Source organism: Sapajus apella, unplaced genomic scaffold (genome assembly GCF_009761245.1).
Source record: "Sapajus apella isolate SASKATOON/1434 unplaced genomic scaffold, GSC_monkey_1.0 scaffold64, whole genome shotgun sequence".
NCBI lineage: Eukaryota > Metazoa > Chordata > Mammalia > Primates > Cebidae > Sapajus > Sapajus apella.
In genome coordinates this window covers 10375006-10400557 of record NW_022437004.1, presented here as the reverse complement: position 1 = coordinate 10400557, position 25552 = coordinate 10375006, and the positions used below count along the sequence as shown (strand labels likewise).

The window sequence follows — 25552 nt, the reverse complement described above, 5'->3', positions numbered from 1 at the left end:
AAAGAATAGGGACAGCATATCACACATCTCTGAATCTCTATCATCCAACATAGTACCTAAAACAGTTGTCCATTAGGTTATCCTGGACCCAGTATTCTATACTTTCCATTTTCTTCCAAGTACATAGAAATAAGAAAGTCAGTGTCAATTTGTGTGGTTTAAGCTCTACCAATTCAACAACACTTGTTGAATGCCTACTATATGTCAGGTTCTGTGCTACATGCTCTGAAATAATCTGAAATGATAGAACACTATTAGCATATCTTTTTTGACACTTAATAGCAAATGTCCATTTTATCATGTGCCTGGGTTGCATTTCCTCACAGACTCTAACTTCCTTGTGTCATTCATCTTAGTATTCAGCACAGAAAAGTTGTAGTGCCTCATGGTGAATAAATATTTGCTAAAAGGATAGATTACCCACAATGCCACTTTCTTTCATTTTTCTATTTATATTTGAGTACCTTTAGATTATTTTTATAATATTAGATGAAATTTACCCATATTAGAAATATGGACATATAGGTAAGAGTGGAACTTAGATCATGCCAAACTGTTTCCCAAAGATTCTTGTACTTGGCTTTCCCCTAGCCCCCCAATCTGGTAGATGTATAATGGTTCACATTGTGGTTTAAATGAGCATTTTCGTTATATGGAAAAAAAATGAAAGGTGTTCATGAGGCTGATAACATTTCATATATTTTTTTGCCATTTGGATTTCATATTTGGTGAATGAACTATATTAAAGTTTTGCCCATTTTTCTCATTAATTTGCAGATGGTTCTTTATATATTCTGGATACTACTCCTTTATGAGTTGCGTTGCAGAATCTTTTCCCACTTTGTGGCTTGTCTTTTCACGATGTTTTTAAATATATTAACATTTTAATTGTAATATCTTCAAATATATCAATAGTTTTCCTTTAAAAAATATGGAACATTTTCTTTACCCTCAAAAATTTTCTTACACTTGTTTCCACTTAATTCCTCCTCCACGCCTAATTCTCTGTCTTAGCAACCACTGCTCTGCTGTTCATACTCATAGATTTTCCTCTTACAGAATTTCTAAGTATATGCATATAGTGTATACTTCTGTAACTCAGCGTCATTTTGTTTTATTAATTCCAAGTTGTGGCATGATTCATTAGTTTCTTTTAGTGGCATGATCATATTCCATTGTGTGAATATGCAACAACTTTATTTATCCTCTCACATATTGATGAACATTGATTGGGGTTATTTCAAATTTGGGCCTACTTTAAAAGAGTTCCTATGAGTATTCATTTGCAATTTTTAATGTAGAAGTATGCTTTCATTTCTCTCGTATATATAATTAAGAGTTTACCTTTATAAGAAACTGCACAACTAATTTCCAAAGTGGTTGCACCCACCATTAGAATTCTTAAGTCAGGAAAACAGATACAAGGACACATGCTAAAAGAAATAAGTTAATAAAAACACCTCCATTCCAACACATAATCTTTGCATTCACTAATATTATAATTGTACCTGGAATCGTTGACTACCTGTCCTGTTTTATTGACATAGAAGGATAATATATCACTTTTGCTCATTATTTTGCAGCTACTTCCAATCTTACAGGTATAAGTAAAGTAGAAGCTTTTTATAGTTCTAGTTTACAGTTGATGGCTGAATTTCACTTTAGGGAGCAATTTTGCTAAAGAAGATGATGGTTTAGGACATAATAATGGGAAAGAAAATTAAGAAGGTGAAATTGGTACTCAGATTGATCTTCTGGGCCCCAGTTCATTCCATCAGAAACATGGATGTAATGAAAATTCCAGCCACCTCTTGGCATGTCATGTGAATTAAGAGTTGCTTAGTGAAAAGCATTTTATAACTGGTAAAATTTTTCAGTGGATTCATTGAAATGCCAGCCTCTAAGAAAGCCATTTTGAAAAGAATTGTACAGAGTGAAAATTACTAGGTAAACGGGAAAGAAATGTTTCTTCAAGTCAATTTTCACTTGTAATTTAGCTTATCAGGAAATTTCTGTAGTGCTTATTTCTTTGCAGAGGACATGAAACCAGTGAGATTTGATGCCCTAAGTAATTGGTGGAAATGCCTGCCCTACAATGAAGAGGTCATCTTCAGGGTCTCAAAAGCAGCAGATGGATCATCTTCAGAATTCCCTTAATGTATAACTAAATACAGAGTAGTTACTAGAATTAAAAATTATTATCTTGTGGCCCAGATTAGAAATTAGCTTTAAAAACAACCAGTTTTGCATAATGGACACTACTGCAGCAAGTAATCTATATTCCTCAGCATTACATTTTCTAGTAGTGTTATCATCATTGTTTGATTTTCATAGGAATCTATTCTTGATAAGATTAGTTGCAGGCAGACGCTGGGCTGTAACTCATCAAAATATTCAAATAGGCCAAATTTGTCTCAAGTTTGCTTTTATCAAAACTCTCAGCATTTCACAGGTCTGGTCTGGTACCTTCACTTCATGTAGTATCCTCAAGACCGCCATTTGCTTCCTGGACCTGTCACTCATTCTCTTATGGGCTTCAAGTGGCCTCCTGCTTATAACGTCATTCCCCTCCATCACAGGAAATTATTTTATTGCTTCAGAGCTTTCTTTAGTGATCACATTGAATAACAAAAGGGTTAACAGGTATTGAAGAACATGCACACACACACACACACACACACACATACACGGACAAGCAACTACTGTGGAGAGGTTGTAAATCATGTTCAGGGAGGAGCATAATTAATGCCTTTAGAAAGCACCAATAAAGCATTTGTAATCTAGGTAGATGTTTTGTGTACTAGACACTTTAAAAAATTTGTTAAGCTATTCTATTTTGCTTAATTATCCATCACTTTTTCACAGAATTACTCCTGATTTATAAAGCAGTCTTCCTAGATTTCATGATTTTAGACACTGTCACAAAATATATCTGGGTTTTTCCTAAATCTAGACATACTTTATACTTTCATGGCTATATAAAGAAATAATTTGAAAATATGCCAAGTTGCCAAGTTTTTACTCATTCCTCATTCATTGACACAACAGATATTTTTTAGTGCCTGTAAATAGAGCACTCAATAATTGTTTTGTTTTGTTTCTTTTTATTGGTATTGGTAATGGTAAACTTTTAATTTGTCTGAGAGATAAGAGTACTTTTGTATATTTTTGATCCTGAAAATTTGGGGAAGATTAGAAATTGTCTAAAATTTATTTATTTCAATAAGATTCTAAAAACTGGCTTGTTAAAAAAGGCAAAACCCTCTGATGCTATGACTAGAAAATGAGAAGGTCAAGACGCAGACACTATTAATTGCTTTTAGATTTTTAACATTAATATCAAAATTGTGATGAAACCAGGAAAGCATAAATAGTTACACTCTACTCTTTTCCCCAAAAGTATATAGATTCATTTCATGATATTCTTGGCCTCACCACATTTCTAGTTGTATTAGAATATTCTCTATTATACCTGTCGAACAAAACTTTGCAATACACAGAACAATCATTAATTTTTACAATTATTGCCAGGCGCGGTGGCCCATGCCTGTAATCCCAGCACTTTGAAAGGCCAAGGCAGGCGGATCACAAGGTCAAGATATTGATAACGTGGTGAAACCCCGTCTCTACTAAAAAATACAAAAATTAGCTGGGCATGGTGGCGCGCGCCTGTGGTCCCAGCTACTCCGGAGGCTGAGCCAGGAGAATTGCTTGAACCCAGGAAGCGGAGGTTGCAGTGAACTGAGATTGCACCACTGCACTCCAGCCTGGCACCTGGCGACAGAGCAAGACTATGTCTCAAAAAAAAAAATTTTTTTTTACAATAATTTTGGTTAAAAGTTGTTTTTAAAATTTTCAGGTAACCAAACTGTACTTATACTGGCTACGATGATTAGTTCAGCAGCAGACTTGGCTAAGTATGAAGATGAGAAAAATATACGTGAACACTGTCAACTTAACTCATGGAAGTATGGGACGGTCATATTATGTTATCTCAAAATAGAGACAGATGATTCAAATAAACAGTGCTAACCCAAAATCCATATATTTCTAAGGATTAGAAAACCTTTGAACAAATTCCAAGTTGTTAAACAGTGGGTAATAGGCAGTCATTTAAAGCAGTCATCTAGTGAAAATCAGAAAAAAAAGTCTGACAAATGTTCAAAGTAAATTATTATAGCATGGGGGTCAATAGTATTGAAAGCCACTTAGAAGCCTATATCAGATTATTAGTGTTTACTCTATTGGAACCAAATAATATTACAAATTTGTTTCAGTAATTCTTATCAGGATACATTCCATGTATTATGCGATTCAAGTGATCTTTAAATTATTGTCAAATTCTGCCTTAAAAAGAGCTTTCACAAAGGACATGCAATTCATATCATCTAGAGTTACTGTCATTTCTAGGCTAAGTCCCATGGAAATTCATAACTTAGAAATGAAAGTCACAAAGATGCAACTGCCTTCATAATACCAATGCAGTGGTTATAAATATTTCATGAGCATTGCATGGGCAGGGGCAGATCTCCATTTTCATGAGTTAGAATTTGTACAGCTAAGTCTCCTCATTTTACTATTCATAATGTACTGTATGCCCTATAAGCATTCCATATAGTACTTTTTTAATATTTATGTTTAATGAAGAAATTACTGTTCTAAAAAAAGAACAAGCCAAGCCAAAGACTTCTTTTTAAAAGTATTGTTTTGCGGAATAGAGACAATAACAATCAACAGAAATTACCTCATTGCAGTATCTTAGCACAAAAATGCATAACTTTCCGAGTAATACAGGATGACGGATCAAGACACATTAAACCTAAGTGAAAAGGTTCTTTCTAAAGGTTACAACATTAGAAATTTCATCTTAAAGGAATTTGAAAGGTTAAAATGCAAGGAGCAACTTTCTTACATATAAAAATATTAATTACAAATGATATGCTTGCCTACTATTTCATAGTTTAAATATATGACTGTATTTTTCTAGGCTTTTCTTTTATTCAAAAACATTTTAACTTGCTAAGATAATATTACCAAGTTCAATAATGAATTGCTATTGCATAGTTTAAGGTAATTTATCAAAGCACATTATCAGTACCTGTCAGAATAAATTTTGCACTAAAAGTAATGAAAAAAAGGACTATTGTATGTGTTGAAATCAAAGAACATTACTGTACTGTAGCTAAGTTATTTCAACGGAAAGGATAGGTGTTTGCCCTCTAAATGATACTTGCCCCCCTCCATGAGAAAATAAAGCCTGGAAAATCACAGAAAATAGGAAAAGAAATTGTCTATTTCTTGCTTTTTAAAATGAGCATTTGAAATTTTATTTCATTTTTGTCATTTTGATCAATTCTTTCAAGTTTGTGAGTGTTAAAAAACGCTGCATAGATATTGGTAACATTTACAAAAGTAATTTAAAGTTGCTGATCAGGTCATGTATGATACAAGGCTGAATTATTCCATATTAGCATATAGTATATATCACATATAGATTGATGATAAAGTCATAGATAGATTTATTTTGAATACATGTCAAGACTAAGTCTAATAATGAAAACAACAAGCTTTAGATTTAATATCATTCACTTGAGAGTCAGCAGTTTAAATGTTTTTTTTATTTTGCTTAAACCAATGAGGTCACTAGAAATTTTGTAATGTTTCCTGTACTTACCATCAAAAGTTTGTGTTTCATTCCTGGTAATATTTAACTGAAAGTGGGAAACACTTTCTTCCACTTTGTTCTTTGAAATTTTATTTTCTAAAAGCTCTCTTGAGGAATTTAACCTTTATGTGATGAATTTGCAGTTCACTTGAAGTGTGTTAACCTTAGTTCCCTAATGAGTCTAGGTGTAATACTGAGGAGGAATTTGAGAAATATATCATGTAGCTCATTGTCAAGTTGGATTTGTCTTGCATGTCTCTGGCTTTGCTGCTGTTCCAATACACATTTTGATCACAATTCTTTAATTATGTTCTATATTTAACTGACCTATTTGAACAGGATCCAGAGCTGGTGCGGAACATCTGCCGCTGGGTTAGGCAAGCTGTTCGGATTCCTTTTTTTGCCAAGTTGACCCCAAATGTCACCGATATTGTGAGCATCGCAAGAGCTGCAAAGGAAGGTAAGAACTTGACTTGAATAAGTTGCTCAGTATTATAAATATTGGCCTATATCATGTAGCCATACTCAAGTATGTCTTTTCCTACACATGTGCATATTTTTTTTGTTTAAAATTTAAAAGTTTCCAATTGAGCGCTTGATCCCACAAACACAGGAGTTTTATACCTGGACTCACACTAGCAAATGGACCAGGAACTTTGATCTGGAAACACAAGATCATTTATGGTTTTTCCTAATAAACACTTATTTCACATATTATGCCAACAAAAAACACAGTCACAGCAAACCTCTCCAAAATAAATGACCTCATAATGTAATAATTCAGCATATTAACCTTTCATGAAGTAAAAAAGAAAAAAAAAATCCGGTTTCCACAATGTGAAATTTCTTATGAGTTCTCTCTATATTTTATAGGCCCTAGCTGACTTCCTTAAACACATGCTCAATAAATATCTGTTGAATACATAAATCATACATGCTTATGTTCCATCCCAGGGAAATTGCACCCTGACTTGCAAACATAATATAAATTACCTGGAAAATAACACTGAATACAAAACATCTGATATCAACAAGTCAGTATAATAATTGAGACAGTAAAGTTGTGGTCATTAAAACTTTTTTAATGTTTAAAATTTTAAACATAAATGTAGGAGTTAAATTAGTGAAGATCTTGAAGAGAAGACATGTTCTCAAGAGATAGTAGAATGTGCATTTTTCTGGGTTGTAAGGGCTTGAATGGGTTTTAACTATCATGTCTGTAGGAGCCTCATGAAAATATTGATGTGTCTTTCACAGGTGGTGCAGATGGCGTTACAGCCACCAACACTGTCTCGGGTCTGATGGGATTAAAATCTGATGGCACACCCTGGCCAGCAGTGGGGATTGCAAAGCGAACTACATATGGAGGAGTCTCTGGTAGGTGTTGCCCATTTCTTGCTTTGGGCTTCCTTGGAGTTTGCTGAAAAATCAGGAGATCATGTTACATGAAAGTGTTCTGTGTCCTTTATGATTCCAATAGCTAGTCAATATTCCGAATAATTATGACAGACAGAACAAATTGAATGTGAAAACCCAAGTGACTGTTAGCACAGGATGAAAGAATATCAAGATAAGGTCTATTCTCTTGTGCTCCATGCTTTCCTAAGAATTTCTCATTGTCTCTCAGTTCTTTCGGCACTTATTAGTAAGGCTTAATACCAGGACCCTCCAAGAGAAAAATATAAGCACCCTCATTATAATATCTTTTTCATAGTCTGGACTAGTTTTCATTCTTCCTAAAATTTAGGCATCTACTTTCCTCAAAAACCTTGCTTTCACAACTGTCCCAAACAAACCATTAAAGCACTGAATTAAGCATCAGCTGACAAGACATTTACAGACCTCACACCTTTGCACTCTTTTTCTCATCATCATACACTTGAATTCGAAAAAGAGAGATTTTAATCTCAAGGTCCTGTTCAGTATCTTTACCCTGTGCACTCTGTGACTGTGACAACATGAACTTGATCTTGCAAAGGCAATGCTGTAAGGTTCTTGACTGTACTGCTATGGGGATTAGTCTCCTTGGTGATAGAGAAAGTGGTAAATATATATAACATAGCAGTGCCCCACTGTTCAAGAAAAACATTGCTGAATCAGACCAAAATGTGCTTTTGGAAGAGGCTGGACAGACACAAATAAAGCTCTATCCATGCTGAGGTATTCTGTTTTGAGAGTATGAAGTATGTCTATAAGCCATGATGAACAAAAACGGTTATATTCTGCTTTCAATTGAATGCCATTCCCACAATGTCAGAAAGAAGGCTGATGAGGAGCACCTGTTCAGGCTCCAGACACAGCCCGCTTTTATCAGGCGCTATCAAACAGGGCCTTAAATATTATTGTAATGCAGAATAACATGGCCACGTTAGCATGTGCCACGGAAAGAGAGTCAAGAGACTCCGGAGTTGGGCTGTAACATGCACTATGTTTTCTGTCAGCCCATTTCAGTTTTTCCAGCCTGCCATGTTGACAGCAAGAGAATAAAGGAGGTCACAGAGGGTGCTGAACATTAAAAATTAATAAAAGAACTATTGCAGTAGTATTTTATATAAGTAACACCATTCATGTTTTCTTATTTAAGCTGAAATTTCTGAATATTTTCCCATACTATAACTCAGTATAATAACAAGACAGAATTACAACATTAGAAAAAGTCTTTTGTGTTGCAGTCTTTAAGCATGTACACACTGGAAATTATAGCAGTACCTGAAAACAAGTTCAGTCATACCTCAGGACCTGTTAGCATTTCCATAAAACTCTATTTCTAAGGTTTATAAATTCATATATAAATATTCACTTGGGCTATAAGCTTAGCTAAGCCTGGATGGAACTTTCATTTTAAACAACAAAAATCTCTAACATTTAAAAGGACTTGTACCTCATTTCTTATAGGTTCTATATTAAGTTTCTTCACATTAAGCAATCTGTTTTGAAAATAGCCTTTCTCTACATTGACAAAATTAATATGGCTTTCCTCCTTTAACGCAATGCTTGCTTAAGTTTAAAGGTAATAGAATCTGAAAAGCAGCTTAAATAGGCAATGATAATATATTTTAGGACAGAGCAAGTTCTATAACAGAGTACCTTTCGAATGAGTTGTAACAAAACTTAGCCTAGCAAAATTGTGTTAAATAATAATGGTTTCAAATTTTATGAGAATTTTATCAAATATGGTTGTCAGGACTCCAAATGCAGCTTTAATACTGAAAATTACATAAAATATGCTAGATATTTTTATAAGATTTTTAAAAAATTTACCATAGCAAAGTGCTAATCTGTTCAAGTGTTCTCTCAGACCATGGCAATGTCTACTTTCAGGGGAGCTGCATGAATCACAGATTTTTATGAAGTGAAAACTAAGTAGAGTTTAATTTTGGATAGCCACCTGAAACACAACACATACTTTTCATTGCCATTGAAGGACATTTTCCCCTTTCAGTATATTCTCCAGCTGTTTGTTCAATTGTTATTTTTCTCAGAATAAGATTTTTGCTCTTTGAAATGAAGATTATGTGTTGTTTACATACGGAAACAGTGAGGCACCTGGAGTAGTATACCTGCTGTAGAAAAATGGGCACATTTCAAGAATGTTCTTCTAGAGAAAATGTGTTAGCTAATAAAGGACTGTGACTTGCATTGGGAAAACATTACCTCAGCTAAGGAATGTCAATTGAATTATTTCAGATATAAGTAGCCTTGATTCCAGAGCAATGTTTTTCAAAGGTTGGTTCCCAACTCACGAATATACTGTGAAATCAAGTTTATTGAACGGTAATCAACATTTTAAATAATAAAATAGAATAAGAAATGTCAGAATGCTTTGCACATAATTGGGATAAGCATTATTTGGTCAAACTTCTTTTTCAGCTATGCACGTAATATACCCTTATATGTGCCATAATGTAAAATGCTCTTTTTACTTAGTTATCTTCAAAAGAGTTTGAGAGTTACTGTTTCAGAGGGAGGTTTTTTTTGTTGTTGTTGTTGTTAAATAAAAGAAGTCATTAAGACTGTAGAAGGATAACTTTTACCTGCTGTATTTTAAAAGTTCCATCAAGAGAGCGAATTATGACCTCATTCCAAGGTCTTATCCCCGGTTTTGCTATTTTAGAACTATTTTTCTAATTCAGCTACAGATGATTAGATTCTTAGGAGGTGAGGGGTGCTTAAATATATGAAGCAAACTCATAAAGTGATTTATAAAGTTGAATTTCAATTATGGGAGAAATACATCATAGTATTGCTCCATCAGGAAGTTGAATTATACATCAGATGATGTCATAGTGAAAACAATTTAAAAGGTAATCTTGTTTGGTATTCATAAGGAATATTTTTTATCTAACAAGGATGGCTGATTAAGCTGTCCACCATATAAGTAGTCTGTCTAAACCATTGATTCTAAAGAATTCTCTACCTTTCTTTGGGCAATATAGACTTAACACTAAGTTGTTATGACCTAACTTTCCTTTTTCTAGAATCCATGCAGAAACTTCTGTTGTATCAAACAGCGGTTAATTCATGTATCACCACACAGTTGAATAGTTTATTGGGTTTGGGGAGAGGAAAGGAAGAAAAAAATTCTTTGACTTTGTTTGATTGGAAGAAACTCTAATCTCAGTAACAATTATAAACTCCATCCTTGAGTGCATGACTCATTATTTTTCCTAGTATTTTTCTTTTTCGCTTGTTTTAGTTTCAAATTTTGACCTTTTTTTTCTGAATTCATCCCCAAATAATGAGGGCATCTTAAGATAGCCCCAACTCAGTGATTGCTATCACCTATATAAATGGTGTTATCCAGCTGTGGTGTGACATTTTCACATGAAATCCTCCCTGTGGGTAAGATCCTTTCAGAGCTGGTTAAGAGTCAGTCCTGCATGGCATAAACTAAAGATGTCTTTCTTGCAGCTGACTTCATGAGGATAACATTTATTCATTTACAGGTGCTTTGGGAGAAAAAGTAATCAAGCATTTTTCAATGGGGTAAATTCATTTGAAGTTTTTGTTGTTGTTCCTTGTGTTTTTAATGTCTTTTATTGATGGGGAATAAATTTCATTTTCCTGTATATATTTTGTATGTTGCGTATGCAAACACATGCACATTCACACACACAGGAAAGAGTGCAGAAGGCATTTAAATTGAAATAATGATAGACACTTAGGTTTAATATAATTTACTTCCCACAAGCTTGAAAATTTAACTTATTGTTTTAAATTATTTTATTTGCCAAATTTATTCTATTTTTGCCAGAAAAAAAAAGAATTTCTGATTCTTAACTTCAAATTTTGAATGCTTGTTTGAAATTATTAATTATTTATCTACTTATGCAATTAAAACGAAACACATTTTGTTCAATATTAAGACTTATAAACTTTATTATTGATTTCTGATAATTTATGAAAGATAGCTTTTAAGATTTTTCTCTCTATTTCAGCCCAAAGTTACTTCTCTCATAGAGGTTATTACAGAATCCAATAAATGATTGTGTATTTCTCAATAAATTATAATGGCATATTCCATGAATGTTCTTAGAACCTACAAGTAAATATAAATGATTTGAAATCTAGCTACTTGAGATATGGGACACTGGCTTGTATGGTTACAAACTTCCTAAAGGTGTTTCTAATAGGAAATACTAATACAAGAAGATACAAGTTAGAAATTTAGTTAGTAATTTGTAGGTCTGTGTCAGTGTAAGACCAGAAGTAAGTACAAATTACATACTTTAGAAAACTTGCACAAATGTGAATCAATATAGTAGCTTAAAAAAGGATTTTTTGTATGGACTTCACATCACATAGTTTATGTATGTTTTTAAGATAATTACTAAGGCGTGAATTGTTAGAATGCAATAACTTAGCAGCATGCACTCTGCTACTGGGCATTACATAAACACAAATCCAGTGTAACCCACTCTAATCATACACTTATTTTGTTGTATTTATTAGTGAATATTTGTGTAAAATCAGGAAGATGGCAAAACAAAACAGATTCGAAACTCAGAAGTTTTAGTTACATTTTTCTTTAAATAACTATTTTCACACATGCCAGCAACTGAAGATTTTGGCAGGATTGCTTTAAGTTCTTACACCACACATTACAATTCTATCATAAAATACAGTGTTGGTATTTTTTTTAATTGGGAAGTCATTTTAAATGTGCTGGATTTTTTATGTGTCAATCACATGATTATTGATGCATAAATTGCTTTTAGAAAAACACACCTACTATCTGTCATAAAATTTAAGCTATCTGTTGTAATCATCTTTATCAATAAGAGCTTAGGCTTTAACATTGAACGTCTAAAATAACCTGATAGATAAAGTTGGAATTTAAATGAATAAAAATGTGATAAATCATGCCAAAAAGAATAACTAAAAGGAGAGCCTTCCATTTTACACTCACTTATCTCTTTTCCTCTTTGTGTGTACAAAAGTAATGCGAAAAACCTGGCCTGTTATTCATATATGTAAAAACATTCTTAGCTTATTACAAGTTTAAGTGATCAAACTATTAAAGACCTTGTTATACAAAAATATATGTACTATATTTGCAGAACAATCAAAAGTAGGCATTTCAAATAAAGATGCTAGTACAATCTTTATAGGCGGGTGTTGAACAATGAGAACACATGGACACAGGGAGGGGAGCACTACACACTGGGGTCAGTTGGGGGGAAATAGGGGAGGGAGGGTGGGGGGTGTGAAGCTGGGGAGAGATAGCAAGGGGAGAAATGCCAGATGTAGGTGATGGGGAGGAAGGCAGCAAATCACACTGCCACGTGTGTTCCTATGCAACAATTTTGCATGTTCTTCACATGTACCCCAAAATGTAAAATGCAATAAAATAAATAAATGGGAAAAAAAAAATTATCACTTTGGTTGAGAGAGGCTCACCGTTAGAAATATTCTCATTTGAATAATGCCCATTTGAATATATTCATGTACAGATTGACAAATAATCCCCTCTTTCATTATATTGCCTTTCCTGGACCCTGAGTATCTCACTGTTTAGCCATCGTTGGTCTGTGCAGGAGATCAGAGCCCTAATAATAGATTTTTGACAGTGAGCTCGCCTGCTACCTGCCCTACACAAATCCTCACTGTTCATGTTTGCTTCATGGCAACAAAGCAGACAGAAGGAAAATGCCAAGTGCTGAGTCTGAGGTACAGCCTTGCCTTGGCTTGACATTTCAGCAGAATAGCAGTTTATGAGATGCATAATTTTTCATCTGGGACTCAGCTGCCATATTCATAGATGCTTACAGCTCATCGACAGACTGGAGCAAGGGCAAAGGTTTAAAGCATAGATCAAGGTCTACATCCTTAGGTATTTTAAAATAACTATTGTCCTGCAGATAAATGGTAGAATCAAATAGTATTTAAAAGCCAACAAATTCACGGGTACCTGGATATTATATATTTTTCCTTTGGTTCAAAATTAGGAAAATAAATTAATGTCTGCTCCAGTTCCTAAGAAAATATTTGATAGACTTTGTAAACCAAAGGACTCTGACAAGCATATTAAGAAAACTTACCTTTGCAGCAGCAGTAATGAATTATTAAATTTCTTTCCTCTGTGTGTGTTTTTTCATAAAGAATGATTTCAAGCTTGAAATTAATCAAAAATGTTCTATTATGAAAGTAAAACTAGGGAGTATTGTGTCACTGTTTGAGCTTGAATTTAAATATTCACAGATTCATGCATATCTACTGTACTAAAAAATCAGTGTAGGTACACGTCAGTAGTTGTTTAATTTAGAACTACACATCTCTGTAAGCTTCAGAAACAGTTCACCATGTCACAGTCTCATACAGAACAATGGTACAGTACATTGGATTAATTAAGGAAGCCTTGCAGAGAACTGAGTTCTCAGTATGTCAAGATTTCAGTTTTATGTTAAATATTTTCTAAAGGCCAGACCCTTAAATCTCAGGGGCTGTACCAAGCAGTGAGCTGTGAATTTAACCATAGGCTAACTGCTAATGATAAGAAAAAGAGTCCTAGTTGAGGCAGCTGTAATACAGTCATTGGATTAGGCTATCAATCACTCGACTCCCTAAGGAAAAGGGGAAGAAGACCAAACAGTGAAAAGGGAAATCAGGAAATGAGGGCATGACTGGAATGAGATTCCTCACCATCTTTATCCATTCATCGTCTTAAATCCCTAAGCATCAGACCAAACTCTCTAGCATTACTCTCCAACACATTTATTCCTCACATCTAAAGGACTATCAAAATGTCATTGCCTCTCAGTAGTTGAAGAAGTTGCTTCCTGCTGGAAGCAAATGCCTGATTACATAAGAAGAAATTAGATTAACTCTTAATTTATTGGATTTATGATTTATATTTATGAGTCTTTTATTGATCAGGATTTATCTAAGTAAAGAAAATACTCTTATTTAACTTGTAAACTGTAGCCAGTTTTTGCATATCATCATTCTTTTGATGAGGTGAGATTCCAGTAGATCAGTGGTTCTCAAACTTTCACATGCATCAGAAACTGGAGGGCTTGTTGCGACATAGATCTCTGGACCTCTTCCCCAGAGTTTCTGATACATAAGTCTGGGAGTACCTGAGGATGTTCGCTGCTAACAAATTCCAGATGATACTTTTGCTACCAATGTGGGAACCACACTTTGAGAACAGATGAATAAAGATTAGTATCATTGAGCATTTTGGTTTGAATATCTTATTTCCAAAATAATGTCAAAAGCTTTAAGCAATGGTAAAATTAGAGGGTTATAGTATTTGATAAGTAAATAATAATCTCTGCCCACAGTTAAGTATCTGAAACAAATTATAGTAAATGAAATATGAATTCATTCTTAGAAAAAGTGGAACAGAGTCTTTGAGGTCTCGGAGTAGAAAAGAACATGTCACTCCATTTAAGAATAAATGTTGAGTGCAAACCATTGTTTATGCAGAAAGAATTTATTCTGAGTGCCACTGAAGACAATTTATGGATATTTACTAGTCCTTTGAAAACGAAACAAGTGTGAGTCAGACAAGGATAAAATTAAGCTCACGATTGTGAAATATTGTTTTTCTTCTTAGCTTTGTATAGACACTAGCATATTGAGTAATAACAGCTCTCTTCTAGGACAGTCCTTACATGCAAAATTACCTAGTTATGTTTTCAAACCCTTAAAGTATGGGAAGCAACAGTATTGGTAGCCTACTGCTTTTCTCTCTTAATTTACTTATTTCCTGCCATCCCCAAACAGTGCTATCCTGTTATTAGTGGAAAGGGGGAGATAACCAATGTTGTGGAGATATGCTATGTCAATGCAGTGTTCCTGCTGTTAGCACTGTTACACTGTGCACTTAGCTCTTCCAAAGTCATCTTCACAGTGTTCAGGATACTATTCATCAATCCTGGAAGTTGCTTGAAACCTTCTTCCGACAGACAAATGTCCTGATATGCATGCCCAGCAATGTAATACCATGTGAATGCCTGGTAGAAAACACTTCAGATTCCAAGAGGTCCTTAAGTGTGGGGCATAGTAAACCTTTGAGACACATACATGGTATCTGATACTTGAAAGTGGAGAGTGCAAGGGTTATATAGGAGTGAAGATAAGAGTCGGTATCAGAAGAGAGGTGACAAAGGAATTTGATCAGGGCAACTTAACTTTACTTGCTATGTTTTTGGAGAATCCAACATTTCAACTCAATTCAGTGAAGAAATATTGGATTGGAAATTGTACTGAAGATTTTATATATAGCACATTATTTCTGTGGTTTTTGAATTGTTATGGTGACAAATACCCTACATTCAAAACGTTATAAACCATATACTCCTCACTCATTTTAGCTGACCTGAGAATTTTAGCAATAAATTCAACTGCTAGCAAAAGACATAATTCCCCATGTTTTGCAAATATTAATTCTTTAAATGAAACTGTTTCAGCATTCTTTTAAATAAACCTAGTAAGAATAAATAACACACTGTGCTTTTTTGTATTTGTCATCATCCATTTAAAAATTCATAAACATGCTCTAAGAATGAGTGGGAAGTTTTGCATCTTATTTTCTCCTAAAACTCATATTTTTAATCAATTTCTCCATCAAATTTTATCCTAATTTTATGTTTTTTTAATACTTGAACATCTTTTAAGGATCCTCTTTGGAAGTACTCCTTAACAAAATGTATGTCTATAAATGGGCATTTACATTTTAAAGATTCCTAAATTAAGTCTTTTAAATGACAAATTATTTCCTGTATTGTTAGAATTTATAATTTATCAAAACAACATAAATATATCATAAACATTTATAATTATTCAAAATAAAAGTGAATTTTATTGAAGATTCACTTATTACTGAGAAATATATTGCTTTTTAAATAATTTTATCACGCATCCATTGAGACATATTATTTTTTTAAAATAGAATTCATTATCAATTTTATTCTTTCGCTTTTAGGTGTGGACACTGAAAATCCTTGTTTATCTAAATAAATAAACTGGAAGGAGCTTAGTATAGTCATTTACCCAAATATTTGAATGCCTTTCCCATTGTAAGCCAAAAATTTGTTTGAGCAACTTGATTACTTGCTCTTTCAATTTTATTGAAATCGGGAGCTTGGGAGTTACCTGATTAGCAAGAATTTTTGTTAATCATTAGAATCAATCACTTTTTTAAAACCAACACCAATATTTTGAATTATTTTGTTGGGTACCCCAACATGTTTCTATCCTATATACATCATTGAAATATTTCAGAGCAATGAGAAATACACTTTTTTTTGAAAGTAGAGGAAGGACTGTTGAAACAGGAGTTGAGGCAGAGGAATCAGCATGGTGTCTTGATTGCATTGTTTCTCAGGCATATAAAACCTAAGAAATCATACCTATGGAAATTGGGAAACTAAAAAATGATTCCCTTAAAATCAGTTTACTTGTGGGATATATAAATTTCTGTGTACAGTGTAACTCTGAGTGTGTGTACTCTGTGAGAAAACCACTAGCATATTTCATTTAATCTTTACACAATTTTATGACAGCTAAGCAATACCTTGGTTTTCCTTTTTCTGTAAACCTAACTATATCTCGTACAGTAGCACTTACAATTTTAAGAAAGTTGTCAGACGGAAGGCAACGGCTCACACATGTAATGCCAGCATTTTAGGAGGTTGAGGCAGGCAGATCGCTTGAGCCCAGGAATTTGAGACCAGCTTGAGCAACATGGTAAAATCCTGTCTTTACCAAAAATATAAAACTGAGCATGGCATGGTGGCATGCACCTGTAGACCCAGCTACTCTGGAGGCTGAAATGGGAGGAACAATTGAGCCTCGGAGGTCCATGCTGCAGTGAGCCAAGATTGCATCCATGTACTCCAGCCTGGACAAAAGAGTGAGACCCTGCCTCAAACAAAAAAAAAAAAAAAAGGAAGAAAATTGTTGTTCATGGATTTATAAATCCCAGTATTTAAGTTAATATATGCTCTTGGTGGTATTTGGAAATTTATATTGACAGACTTTTGTGCTGCTAGAATATTGATCAGCATTTTTGCATTCCTCAGCAGCACTGGCTATTCTAACAATTCATAGCAGCTATGTGGGAATATCGAGGCCTCTGAATAATATGATCTTTATGTGCCTAGAGCTTTATTGAACACTTTCTATGCATTCTTATTTAAATAACCTTAGGAGGTGGGTATCATTGGGCCCATTCTGCAGACTTAGAGACTCAAGTCTAGATGCTTAAGAAACTTGCCAGAGTTTACATAACCAGCACATGTCATAGTTTGCGTTCATACTCAGATCTTTCTTTAAAATGAACTTTTAGGCATTTTTATCAATGTCAGAGATTAACATCTGTCATATCTGTCTAAATATAGTATACTCATTAAATTCTAATAGGCTACAAGTGTCACTTACTAATCTAACATTGATTCTATCTGGTTTTGAAAATCTGCCAGTGTACTCTTCTGTGACCCTTGTTAAAATTATGCGCCCACCTTACCTGTTTCACTCAGTCTGTATCTTGGAAAATTAAGTCAAAAAGGTAAATTAGGGAGACATTCTTGGATTTGTTTCAAGGGAAAAAAATGAGAGGTACCATTTTTCCTGAAGTGTAAGCAAGCATGCTGGGTTTGCTAGAAATGAACCAATAATAGTAATAAAATTCATCAATATAGTAATAAAAAAGTTTATTTCTTACTGCCTTGGATAAACCATCTGAGCATGCAGTCTAACTGTAATTCCGAGAGCAACTTTGGATGTCCTTCTTAATTTTTTCTTTGTAATCCTGAGTAAGTTACAAATGCCTGTGTTCCGGCGTATGTCTCATCTTCATTTCGAACAGATTCGTCTTTTTTCCCAGAAGCAGCATCATCTGTTTTATAATTTCAACTGAGCTTGCAAAAAGCCTAGTAAGTAATTCAGATATGATACCTTTTCATTAGGTGAGGAGAGAGAAGGACATTTTGAAGAAGGTGAGGTAGGGAAGAAATTGAGATTGAAAAAACCCTATACTAAGTCCTTTCTGAAGTGAAAAAAGAGCTCACACTATTTCTAACTTCTCCTGGTTTGCAACAAAACATGACATAACATAAATAAAATAAAACTAAACAAGAAGGTTGAACTGTGTTAGCACATATCTGTCGTGATGTGGTGTGAGAAATTTTAATTAGTATGTATTAATTTGAAAAGAAGTATGTGGAACAGAAACCACAAATCCAAAGAATGTTCCTAAATTAGTCTCAGTTTATTTAGCACATTTGGTTGATGATTGACCTGTTTGGATTATAAACACCTTAAAAGCAAGAGCCATTGTTTCTTTCCTATTATCTCCTCCAGAATTTAGGAAAGTTTTAGGCACATAATAGACATGCAAGAAACCCCATTTTATTCTTAATATTCAGCTGCATATAAGCAGAAGGATTGGGTGATTGGACTTTTGTTGTTGTTTGAGACAGAGTGTCACTCAGTCGCCCGGGCTGGAGTGCAATAGTGTGATCTCCACTGCAGCCTCCAACCTCCAGGTTCAAGTGATTCTCATGCCTCAGTCTCCCGAGTAGCTGGGATTACAGACTCACACCACCATGCCGGCTAATTGCTAATTTTTGTATTTTTAGTTGATACAGGGTTTTGCCAGGTTGGCCAGTCTGGTCTCAAACTTGTGACCTCAGGTGATCTATCTGCCTCAGCCCCCCAAAGTGCTGGGATTACAGGTGTAAGCCACCACACCCAGCCTGGACTGACTTTTAATCTTCGCCAGCCATCTTGATGTTGCTGTTTAGCTTTTGGAAATGTAGTAAAAATTTCTAACTAATAAAATGTAGGCCATCTTACTGTGTCAGATGCTGGGAACTTTTCACATATTATGCTATTTAATCAGTATAACAAACTGATCAGGTGGGCACAGTTAGGGGCCAGTTTTATTGAAAAATAAATTGAGGCACAGAGAAGTTAAGTAAATTCTATATTGTCACATAGCTGGTATCCAGGTATATTGGAATCCCTACTGTAGGACTGTTCATACTGTATACTTAGCTGCCCCCTCTCCCTTGCTCATTATGTATTAATTTATTCTATTAAGCTTTGGTAATGTCTTAACATATTGTGGGATGAAAATATATAGTCACTTTTGTACTTAACAAAAAAAATTGACTGAAAACAATCTATAAATATAACACTAAGATTAATCACTGTTTAAAAAAAATTCACAGTAATGACAGGTCACAATTACACTGTAAGTGGTCTAGTAAACCTCTCAGTATTCCTATTAACTTCTGTGCTTCATGCATTTCTCATATTAATACACTGAGAAATAACACAAAGAAACATATGTACTTTTCAAGGCAGATGCCAAAGGTTTAATGGATCAAATTATTTCTATGTTGGATTTTTATTCACTAGTTGCAAACATTAGGTCTTTTTCTTCAGTTTATTCTAATACTAAAATGAAATTATAAATTTCTCTATTAAGTAGTTAAAATGAAAACATAATAGAAATGAATTAGGCCAACACTAATGCCTTGTGTCATTGAAATGTCTTTTTACCTTAGTGTTTCCAGCTACCCAAATGCTTGTTTTAATAACAAAATAACAAGTTTATACTAGATGAGGGTGTGGTAATATTTTGTAGAAATTGTGTGTGTGTGTGTGTCTGTGTGTGTGCATGCACGTGCGTGCACATGTGTGTGTGTGTGTGTGTGTCTGGGGATTTGTTCCTTGCACATTATTTGAAATAACCCCCAAAGACCTTTCTTTAGTTGCACCATTTTTATATTAGGTTTGTGATGTGGTTTGGCTCTGTCCCCACTCAAATCTTATCTTGAACTGCAGTTCCCATAATCCCCACATGTCATGGGAGGAGCCCAATGGGAGGTAATTGAATCATGAGGGCAGTTACCTCCATGCTGTTCTCATGATAGTGAGGGAGTTCCTACGAGATCTTTTGGTTTTATAGGGGATTTTCCCCCCAATTTGCTCTGCACTTCTTGCTGCCACCATATGAAGAAGGACATGTTTCTTTCCCCTTCTGCCATGATTGTAAGTTTCCTGAGGCCTCCCCAGCCCAGAAGAACTGTGAGTCAATTAAACCTCTTTCGTTTATAAATTACCCAGCCTCAGGTATGTCTTTAATAGCAGTGGGAGAAACGGCTAATACAGCTTATAATACAGCAGAGGTCACTGAAGTCTTCAGTGTGATAATAATCACGTGAAGAGCTTTTCAAATACACTGATTCTTGGAATTAGAGCCTCTGATTCAGTAGATTTGTGGTAAAGCCAGACATGGCTTTATATTCTCAATCCGCATCTCAGAGGATTCTGATACCTGCAACTTTGGTCTCCACTTTGAAAGGAAAAAAATAAAATAAAACCTAATGTAGGGTATAACACATTATAAAGTAATATAATTTTGTGTAATAAAATTTTGAGATGTTTGTTTTAAGGAGAATGAAATGAAAAACTATATCTTTGATAGGTTAAATTTAGTCAACAATCATCCTAATACTAGTAATTCAAATATAGGAATTTAGGTTATAAGTGATTGGACACTTGGGTGGACTCTCCAAAAGTCTCACCAAAATATATGAAGACATAGAGAACAAACAAAAATTTAATGAGGTGGGAGCATTGCCTGAGCCTAGGAGGCAAAGGTTGTGGGGAGCTGAGATTACACCACTGCACTCCAGCCTGGGTGGACTTTCAGCCAATTGTCAGAATAGCCAAGAAATTTTCACAAATATTCTATTTAGCGAGCTTCACATATGGATTTAAACTTTGAGTGATAGGATTCAGCAGTAGTAGTCCTTCTTAACTATTCCTAATTCTTGACCAGGTATTTCAGAGTGTGTATATATGATTATATGCATCAAAAAGCTGTTATTATGAGGATACTGTAATAATTGGTTCAGGTTTTGTTTTTTATGTTTGTTTCCTAACTACAAATAGATAAAAATAGAAAAATGAAGCACTTAGCACTTTTTAAACTACTTTAAGGCAAGCAGGATTGCTCTTGCTCTGATGCCATAGGATAGAACCTGCAATGAAGAAAGCCTCTTCATTTCTCTTCATCTCTGTGAGCAAGGAGTTGTTGGAAGCCATGCCTAATGTTTAAGAGGTCTAATTCCCAGAAGCTATGATCTTCAAGTAGAATCAGAGACTTCAAGAGTCCTGTCTATTTACTGTGAATTTTGTAGTTTACATATATCCCTTCTATAGAGAGTGTTAGACGTCAGGGCAAGGAGGAAAGTTAAAACCCTCCACCTTTTACTTTGTAAAGTGCCATAAAAGTCTACTAGATTCTGACAATTTGTCTTTGATCCATTAGCACCAATGTTTTATCTGTCTTTAGTCCTGAAAAGGAATTTACACCACCAAGCAGACAGAAACAGCAGGACAATTCACGTTGGGTTAAAATGAGAAGATACAGAATGGTTAGGAAAAGACATAGGAGATGGAAAGACAATACAGAATCAAAAATACAATACCACAAATAAAATGCACATTGCTGTTGTGAAGAGCAGAATTGAGATCATGGAAAATTGAATGTGTTATGAAGAATAGTCATAGTAATTTCTCCAGAAAATGTAGAGAAATAAGACAAGGTAATCAAAATTATGAAAGAGAAGGTGATGATCAGACATCTCAAAATGAATTCATGATGAAGTAGCAGGATGGGAGTGGGGGAGCAAAATAATTAATATACATTTATATTCATAAGTGAAATTGATCTAAAACTTTTATATGATGCTTTAAAAAAAATTGACTAGCAGTTAATTTTATATTAATTGCTAGGAAATTAAATTCAACAGCACATTAAAAGATATAATCATCTTGACCAAAGAAGAATCTTCCAGGAATGCAAAGATGGCTTAACATTATGAACATTATTAACATAATATACTATATATCCAATATGAAAAAAATTAATTCTTTTGAAATGATCTGAAAGCTCATCCTAAAATTTCATTATTAGTTTCAATTTAAAATCTTAGAAAACTAAAAGTAGTTTATGATAAATATTAATTAATATGATTGAGAATATACATCTTAAACCAAAAGTCAGACTCACACTTAACGAATTTACTATTAAAAATAGTTCCATTAAATTAAAGGTTAAGACAAAGATATATACTGTACCGTGAACATTGTTATTTAATATTGTTCTGGAAGTTATGTCTGACACATGTAACATCAAAAAAGTGACATATGTTTCTAGAAAATACCATTATTGTTATTAGAGATGCTCTGTTTACATACCTAAGAAATGTAAACAGGTATTTTAAATCTCAGAATTAATTAAAATGTAAAACAATGAAATGATAATGGTGATATTATAGCAGCTACCTTTTATTAAGGAGATTTTGTGTACCAGGCTCTGAGTTAGGCAGCTTTCACAAAGAATCATTTCATAAATGAGAAAAATGGTACCAAGACCTCAGGTTCATTACCATTTGAGGTCAGATTTGACTGATTCCAAGGCTTATACTCTTGGACCTAGTGTTTCCACACTTGAGCATACAAGGAATGGCTTTCCTATACACCGGCATTCAAACTAACAAAAAAAGAGTATAAAACACTGATCCTTAAATAATATATGGAACTGAAAGAAACAACATAACTACTTCAGCAAAGAAGCAGCTTTGAATATATGACAAAACCTAGTAAGTTCTTATAGTAAAAGACTCAGTAAATACCGCATTTCTTTCAAATTAAGTTATAGGTTTAATGCAATTGCAAAATTGAAATGAGCTTTTTTTCTAAGACATATAAAATTATTTTAAAATTTAGGAGCAAAAGGAAACAGGAAAAAAATCACCAAGCATTTTTTTCAACTAGATGAAAGGTTAAAAGAGACATACATAACAGATTATTTAAACCAATTTTGAAATTATAATAACTAAGACAATGTTTTCTGGCACAAGAATCATTAGATAAACGAATAGAGTGGTTTGGAACACAGAACTCTGAAATAGTCTTGATATTTCCAAGAATATCACATGTAAAAGAAGACACTCAAACCAATTGTTGAGAGAAAAAAGATGTTTTATTAGACAGATAATTAATGGATATATTAGCTATTTAGAAAAAAAGGCTTAACTTTTCTTCATACTATACATCAAAATAAATTATAGACTAAAATTTTAACAATTGTGCTAAATTAAACTGTTTAAAAAAAAAGAAAAAGATGGATGTACATTTATCCTATTTGAAAGTCATTCCACCATAAAGGCACATGCATACACGTGTTCAACACGTCACTATTCACAATAGCAAAGACATGGAACCATATTAGATGCCCATCAACAGTAGACTGAATAAAGAAAATGTGGTATATAAACACCATGGAATACTACACAGCTATACAAAAGTGAAATCATGGCATTTGCAGCAACATGGATGAAGCTGGAGACCATTATCCTAAGCAAATTGACAGAGAAGCAGAAAACCAAATACCACTTTCACTGAGAAGTGGGAGCTGGACACTGAATAAATACACTTGAACACAAAGAAGGGAACAATAGACACTTGGGGCCTATTTGAAAGAGGAGGCTAGGAGGAGGGTGAGGACAGAAAAACCACCTATGCCGATTTCCTAGGTGACAAAATTCTTTATACACCAAACCCACGCAACATGTAATTTATCCATGTAACAAACCTGCACATGTAACCCTTGAACCTAAAATAAAAGTTGGCAAGAAAAAAAATTTTGAATTTTATTTTAAAAATTTTATGCTAGTAAATTAACTTGTCTAGTAAAATAGTGTATCTAGAAAATATATGATTTTCTACTTTTGTCTGTTAGTCATAAAATGATATTAATTTATTTCCTAATATGAAACAGCCTTTGCATCCCTTAAAAAAAAAGAAAATGTTAAAAAAAAAACACTTTCTATAGATAAAAGAAGTGGAAAAATATCAGTGAAAATATTGAAAATATCTGACTTCATATTATCTTAAAATTTTTATATATCAAAAAAATGAACAAAATTAGAAGATGAATATAAAACAGTGTTCATAAGACATCAATAATGCAGTTGCTTCAGAATCAAGGTCTGTGACTTCTCATTCAGAGAATATCATGTCATAAAATAGCTGTATCCTCAACAAAAGCTTTGTAGTCAACAAAGTAACACCAGTGGGTTTTCTTTCTTATAACATCACTCAGTGGAGGTTTAATATCAAGCATAATATCAAGAGGTAAGTCAATAAAAGCAACTCTGAGCTGCTCTGGCTTAAAATAGACATAGATTTTTAAAGTTATTTGAGCACTAGATGGAAAAATCCAATAACTTACGTGCAAAAACTCTTAAAACTCAGTTTGCAGGACATGCAAAGTGAAGCAATGGTGGGCTATTTTTGAGTATTGAATTGGTAAAATATTTAAAGGCAACACATAATTCAAAGATAATGATGAGGTAGATAGTTTTATACTCATGGTATTACACTTTGTTATACTTCATAGGGGAAAAATTAAAATTATTCCCTGTATGACCTCATTGATGTCATTTAGGAATGTTCCATAGCTTATTTGTGTTAAACCCTCTGTTTCTAGATCCTATACATTTCTCATCCTTAGTACATTTACTTATTTTTCTGGGACTTACTTAGTTTGATAGCTTCCTGAGATATTCTAAGCATTCTGAGAAACTTTAGATAACATTTGCATATTTGAAAATATTTTTCTTCTATCCTCATACTTAATAATTTGATTGGATATATATTTTATATTGAAAATAATTTTTAATTAAGTATTTATTGCCAGTATTCCAGTTTCTTCTATCAGTTATTGAGAAGGGTGATCTCAACTGTTATTTGCGCTTTTAAGTTTTATGTGTATATATATATATATATATATATATATACACACACACATGCACATATATAAATTATTTTATCCTTTTAGTAGGATGTACTCTTTATCTCTTGTGATCTGGTTTTCAAAACTGAGATTTTCCTTTTAATTCCTTGTTGTACTCTCAGCTCTTTTCTATGTGGAAAGTTTTACTTGTAGGTCTGGAAATTTTCTAGTGTTACCTGTTGCTTATCATGCTTTCTTCTCCATTTTCTCCAACCTTTCTTTTAGTCATTCTCCCCTCTAATTTCTTTCATTTTGTTTCTCCACTTTGAATTTCGCTTTCTCTTTTGGGAAATTTCTTTGATATCATACCTGGAACTTATTTTTTTTTTTTTTTTTTTTGAGACGGAGTTTCACTCTTGTTACCCAGGTTGGAGTGCAATGGCGCGATCTCGGCTCACCGCAACCTCCGCCTCCTGGGTTCAGGCAATTCTCCTGCCTCAGCCTCCTGAGTAGCTGGGATTACAGGCACGCACCACCATGCCCAGCTAATTTTTTGCATTTTTAGTAGAGACGGGGTTTCACCATGTTGACCAGGATGGTCTCGATCTCTTGACCTCACA

At 33.8% G+C, this 25552-nt stretch overlaps 1 protein-coding gene across 6 annotated transcripts in view; it reads left to right on the top strand.

Moving 5' to 3' along the window:
- DPYD (dihydropyrimidine dehydrogenase) overlaps window positions 1-25552 on the top strand; it is an 851840-nt gene that overhangs the window by 627340 nt on the left and 198948 nt on the right. For all 6 annotated transcript variants that reach the window (XM_032248001.1, XM_032248002.1, XM_032248005.1 and 3 more), the window contains 2 exons: window positions 6005-6125; window positions 6923-7042. In XM_032248001.1, coding sequence (XP_032103892.1) covers window positions 6005-6125; window positions 6923-7042 — 241 coding nt within the window. The remainder of the gene's footprint in view (window positions 1-6004; window positions 6126-6922; window positions 7043-25552) is intronic.